This window comes from Macrotis lagotis, chromosome 2 (assembly GCF_037893015.1).
Source record: "Macrotis lagotis isolate mMagLag1 chromosome 2, bilby.v1.9.chrom.fasta, whole genome shotgun sequence".
Taxonomy (NCBI): Eukaryota; Metazoa; Chordata; class Mammalia; order Peramelemorphia; family Peramelidae; genus Macrotis; species Macrotis lagotis.
Genome location: NC_133659.1, coordinates 259,555,065 through 259,561,064, shown reverse-complemented (window position 1 = coordinate 259,561,064; position 6,000 = coordinate 259,555,065). Strand labels below are relative to the sequence as shown.

Below are 6,000 nucleotides of genomic sequence, written 5' to 3'. Positions count from 1 at the left end.
TGGGATTCTTCAAGTTGAGAAAGAGGTGTGTAGGGAGTGAAAGGGAGTTCTCTCCAGGTGTCTCTTTTTGCTGGTTTTACCTTTACTGAATAAGGTTAAGCGTGAGGATCCTGGGCTTATTGATTTGAATGCTCCTCTCCTTCCTCTTGCTTTTGCTTCCTTTCAGTAACCTCTTCAAAACTCCCCATCCATGAGCCAATCGCCTGTGGAATTCTTCAAAACCCTACCTCAAGACCCAAACCTCTCTAGTCACTTTTTCACTTCTCCTCTTCACCTTTAATTAGTCCTCTATCCTAATACCCTCTCTAATGAACATAACCTCACTTTTATTATCCCTCTCTCAATTACCTATCTGATCTCCGTTTATATTTCCCTATCCAATTAGGATCCTTTTGTATCCTATTTTTAAAATACACTGGGCCATCCAGAGGAAAGTTTCTAACTCCTGCTGTATAAAGTTGAAGAACTGAGAGAATTTGAATTGAAAACCTAAATCGAAAATTATAACGGTCTCCAAATATCTGAGAGGGTTTAAATTTATTCTGTGTGGTGCCAGAGAAGACTTGAAAGCAAAAAGACTTGAAATCATAAGGAGGCAAACTGAGTCTAGAGCAGAGGAACACCTTCCTATTAGCTAGAATTATCCAAAAGTATAATAGACAGCCCCTAGAAGGAAGTGTTTGCTCCTCACAAGAGGTATTCAAAGAAAGGTTGAATGGCTGCGGTTAAGGGATGCTATTGAGGGAATTCTTGTTCAAGAGTAAACTAGAAGGCTTCTGAAGACTTTTTCAACTGAAATTCTGCTAATTGTGAGTAGTGTAAAAGAGAATCCAATATAAAAGAAAGTCATCTGGTTAGGTATGTGAAGACAATAGCTGGAGTCAACACTGCAGTGATGTGTGAATTACCTGGATCACCCCATAACTGTGACTGGGATTTCAGTTGAAAACAACAGCAAACCACAACCACTGAGCTCTGTTTTCTAAGCCCTTTAATTGAGATTGTACCGAATTGATCCAGACATAAGATTCCATTTTCCATTCCATTCAAAAAAATAAAACCGTGAAAGCTCAAATGGCTGTTTGCTCCTCTAGTTTCACTGTATGGAGCTCCGGGTCGGGGGTGAAATGTAAGGAGAGGGTTATAGAAGGAGAGGTGAGGAAGGGATCGTGGAGGAGGAGGCGGGGAGGACGGGCCGAGTTCGAGGTCTGGGAACCTATGGCTGGGGGTGCCCCCCTCCCTGCTTTCCCTGAGCGGAACCCTCGGCCCGGATGAGCGCCTCCTCGGTCTGGCAGATCACATCCAGGATTTCCCGGATACAGTCTCTCAGCTCCCCGGCCCTGCGCCCGGCCTCTCCCCGGCCTCCCGGGCCCCCGGGGGGGTCTAGGCCTCCAGGGGCTTCTGTGTCGCTCCCTTCGGAGGAGCAGCTCCGGGCCCCGCACTCCAGGGCTTCATCCGAGTCCGAGTCCGGGGCTGTGTGGCGGCGGATGCGGGACACGGCCTCCCGCAGGGCCCCGGCGTAAGGCCCCGGGTCCCGAGCCCAGCCCCGGGCGGCGGGCTGGCAGCCCTTCGCGGCCGGCTCGGAGCCCCGGGCTCCCTCGGCGCCCCCGGCAGCCGCTCCGCCGGACGCGCCGGGGTTGGAGCTCCCCAGGGCGGGGGGCGCCCCGAGGTCCAGCTCCCTGAGCGGGAGTCCCAGGATGCGAGAGGCGCGCTCCTCCAGGGAGGGGTCCTCCTGTCCCCCGGCCTCGGCGCCCCGGCCAGGTCGCGGAGAGAGCCGGCTACTCTGCAGCAGCTTTGGGCACGGGGAAGCGAGGGCTCGCTCCTCCTCCCCCTCCTCTTTTCGGGACTTCGGCAAAACCGGGGATCCCCCCCCTTCCCGCGGCCCCGGGGAAGGCAAGAGCAGCACGTGTTGGACTTGGGGGGTCGGGATGAACTGGGCCCGAATCACTACGCACGTGGCGTCAATGACAAACACCCCGTTCTCCCCGGCAGAGCTGCGGGGGCTGCGGGACCCAGTGCGAGCGCCACGGGTCTCCTTCCCGTTGGTTGGAAACTGGGGAGGCCTTCGAGGCCCAGTCCTCTCTGCCGGGGCCCCTTGCGCTCTTGGGCTCCCAGGGGCCCAGGGTCGAGGAAGGGTCTGGCTGTGCTGGGGCGGCCCCCGGGTCTTGCAGGGCCAGCTCTGCTCTCCGTCTGCTCGCTCCCCTTCGGAGAGGTCCCTGAGAGGGAGCTGGGTTCTGGGGGGCGTCTGGGGAGTACTGGAGGTTATCGTTTCTGCTCTCGGGGCCTGGTCGGCCGCAGGCTGGGAATAGAGCTCCCTGCCGTTGCCACTGGCACCCAGAGGAGAGACCCCCGGGGCTCTGTCTGAGGTCTTCCCTCCACCCCCGGTGCCCCGGCCCTGCCGAATCCCCCAAGCCCCTAGAACGTCGCGGTAGATCCGCGGATCCAGCCTCTTCTTGGGGCGTTCCTCTCCGTCTTTTCCTTCTAGGGCCGGAGCCGGAGCCGGGACCAGTGGGGCGGGCAGCCGGGGAAGCTGCGGGGGCCGCTTGGACCCCAAGGTCCGGTGGGGGCCATCATAGGAAGGCGGAGCCACGTAGGGTGGAGGCCGGTCCCACCGCTTCCTAGGGGCTGGCCCCGCGGCGCCTCTCAAGAGCAGGTGGGCTTCGTAGCTGGGAGGCCCAGACGGCCGCCCCGCCCGGGGCCCCGCTCGAGCTGAGGGCCCGGGCTCTCGCAGCGACTGTGTCGCTGGACGGGACGGGCGGCCGGGCGGCCCAAGGTGCTCTGGCAGCCAAGGGACCTGACGGACCTTGGGTTGGGGGCCTTTAGGGACATTCCTGGGTTCGGGGCGGGGCCCACCTCCGCCCCGGGCTCGGCCCAGTGGACTCCGGGGCTCCGAACGGAAAAGGCCTGGAGGACTCCAACTTCGACCCGCACCTCCCTTGCGCCGCTTTCTCTCTGTTTCTTTGGTCTCGCGCTCCTGAGAGGCCGCCTTCCTTTTCTCTTGCTCTCTGGGTCGGATCTCGGATGGGTGCCCAGCCCCCCAGTTGGTTGCCTCTTGCAACACTCGGGGCACCCATGCCCGGCGGAGCAGCCTCTCTGGGGGCTTCTGGCCCAGCCCATACCTGGGACAATAAGCAGGAGGAGCCCAGGTGAGCGGCCAGTGAAGCTGAGGGACAAGCAGAGGGAACCGCGGGGCAAGTAAAAGGTAGCCATGAAGACTAAAGGAGTAGAGAGGGTGGAAGGCGGGGTGGGGGTGGGGGGGGTGGGAATCAATATGGCAATATTTGATTGTGGTGACTATTTAGGTTCTCTGGGTAAGCTTCAGACTCTGCCGCCTTGTCACACTTGAATCTTGTAAGCCTCACACAGTTTCTCCCCCTCTCTCAGATTCGTTTGAATCCATGTCCATCTCTCGTCCCCCCCCCCCCTCCCCTGAGGTAACCTGCGACCCACCCGGCTGGAGGGAGCCTTAAGCAGCATGGTACAATCAGTGGGAAGGAGTGGGGAGGGCAGACCCTAAACTGTCCTTCCTTGTGTCCTTCTCCCAACTGAACCCTCAGACTCACCTGTGGCTTGAAGGTTCCTGGACCCAAGGACCCCCGGTAGGGTCCATGGGCTGGTGAGCAGGGCCCCAGCGACTGTAATGACAGGAGATGGTCTTCACTTCAATCACTAACAGCTTGGACTTCTGAACCCACAAGCAGCCGGCAGACTCGCCATCATGGGGCTTCCTAGGGCTGCCTGGCCCCTCGGAGAACAGCGGGCCATCCACCATCCTGTTCCACCCCAACCCCAACCCCCCACCCCCCACCCCAAGAGCCCCCTCCTAGCTTAGGAAGCTTGGAGCCGCTGCAGAGCGGCGTACACAAAGACTGGGGACTATATATACCCGAGCACACGTGTGTGTGTCTGTGTGTGTATGTGTGCGTGCATGTGACACGGGCAGTTTTTCTGTGTTGCTACTTCTCCCACACAGCACGCGGCAGTCCTTGGTTGCCGACCTGGACACTCCCCACTTCCATCCCTTCCCCCCAAACCCAAGCGGGACCAGTTGGAAAGTGGGGAGGATTCTTCATCTCGCTATCAAAGGTCATCTCTTCCTCCTCAGCCTTCGGCATTACTCCGCCCTACCCAACGTTGCTGCCTTATTAGCCCATTACTCTACAGTGAGTCTGGGTGCCTTGATGCTCGAGTTCCATCCCTTGGCTTTTCTTGACTTTAGCCTATTGCTCCATTTAGGATAAGAAAATGTCCCCTGGAATTCAAGGTCTTCGCTCTCCACCCTCTGCCTGTTTCCATGGGTTTGGGGGCAGAGGAAAGGGAGGGGGCGGCCCCAAGGCTCTGGGGGCTATTTTTAGCGGTAGTGCGGGTGCAGGAGATGAGTAACCCGCTTCTCAGCGGCAGAGGGAGGAGGCGGCTGCTTCGTGCTCAGCTCAGATCTGGGAGCTGTTGTTCCCAACCTCTAAAGTCCTACCCCCCCCCAACTTCCTTGCCTTACAAGGGTCCTGCTCTGGATAACACACACCTATTTCCCCGACACAATTCTAGATGTTCCCAGGGGAGGGAAGGACTGGAATGGCACTCGGCCTCTTCCCCCACTAACCCAGAAAGCAGGGAGAGTCGCTCTATATCATGCCCACACACAGCACTGGCAAACCCTGAAGAGGTGGATGAGTTTCTGCACTTTTAGAAAAGAGGGATAGAATGGAAATGCTCCCGGTTCACCACCAACGTTTGTGCAACTAAGCAAAAACAAAGGATAAACGTTGGGGCTGTTTGCATTTAAGGGATCCCCCCCTTTCCCCTAATGTTGCCTAGGATGTTCATGTCCCTGGGTCCCTCTTTTAGCTAAGAGCAGAAGGTGCTGTAATGCTCCAGTGGTCCCTTCCCCCAGCACCATTACAGGTGGTTCCCAACTTTACCATGGTAATGTTAGTAAAAGCTCAGCCCACGCCAAACCCACCATGCAGAGACTTAGCAACCATGCATAGCAACCATGCCAGCAGTTCAAGTGGAGGTAGGGAAGGGGTGTAGTTCCTGGGGAAGCAAAGAACATTTCTCCTTTACCACTGACCCCCTCAAAAGAAAGGAACAGGTAACAGTAGAGGAATCTAGATGGAACTTCCAAAATTGTCCCCTTAATTCTAGAGCTCACTTGGGGTTCAGAGGTGAAAGAGGTAGAAGGAATCTTGATTTGTTAGAAGAGCTCTTCACTTCCCCTTAAAACAGGTGTGACAGAAAAAGGGGTGTGTAGGGTGTCAGCAATTAGGGAGGAGTGTCAGCACTACCCTACAGGGTAAGTAGAGAATGGATCAATAGGAGGCATTCTCTACCCTTTTTTTAAAGATTTCTTGAAATGCCTACTCACACAAAGAGAAATACAAAATATTCAAGTATCCTGATTCCAAATCTTCATGTCCTCATCATTACTCCTTAGAGAAAGGACTTCAATAATATCATTTACCTATCTCCTCTTCTCCCCACATTCCTGCCCTGAGCCCAAGTACTTACCTGGCTCCAGCTAAATAAGAATGAAGATGCCTGTCTTCCATCAGAAACCTGGGTCTTTTAAATTTTCCCTTCCAAACTCCCCCCCCCCCCCACTATCCTGTTCCCATGGAATGTGCACACTCTGTAACTCATCTAATCACTTGGAAACCTCCCTCCAGATCAGGAATGTGCTGTGTGAGCCTATATAGCATGGTGTAGTGCTTGCCTAAAACAGTACAACTTCTTTACTTAGGATTTGTGACCCTTCCTCACACAAGCATTCCCAGAAGCCCATCATGCCTTTTCTCCAACAGTCTCTTAACTTTAAGAGACTCAAACTTTGAGGAAAGCAGCAGGGAAAAAATAAGAATGCAAAAATGAGAGTTGCTCTGAAACTTCAAGTAGAAAACTGCGGGGAAAAAAAGCATTTAATCCTTCTGTCATTCCCCCTCTCCCCCATCACACACACAGTTCCCACCCCAGACCTCCCTAACTGTCAAGGAGCCATTTGAT

General features: G+C 55.5%; 1 protein-coding gene across 1 annotated transcript; it reads right to left on the bottom strand.

Annotated features, from left to right (window-relative positions):
- Positions 1-981: 981 nt before the first annotated feature.
- DDN (dendrin) lies at positions 982-3,776 on the bottom strand. The gene is made up of 2 exons (XM_074220756.1): positions 3,564-3,776; positions 982-3,119 (listed from the first exon to the last, which is right to left on the bottom strand). Exons 1-2 carry the CDS (start codon positions 3,770-3,772, stop codon positions 1,217-1,219), a joined length of 2,112 nt encoding a protein of 703 aa, XP_074076857.1. The 5' UTR covers positions 3,773-3,776; the 3' UTR covers positions 982-1,216.
- Between the last annotated feature and the right edge of the window lie 2,224 nt (positions 3,777-6,000).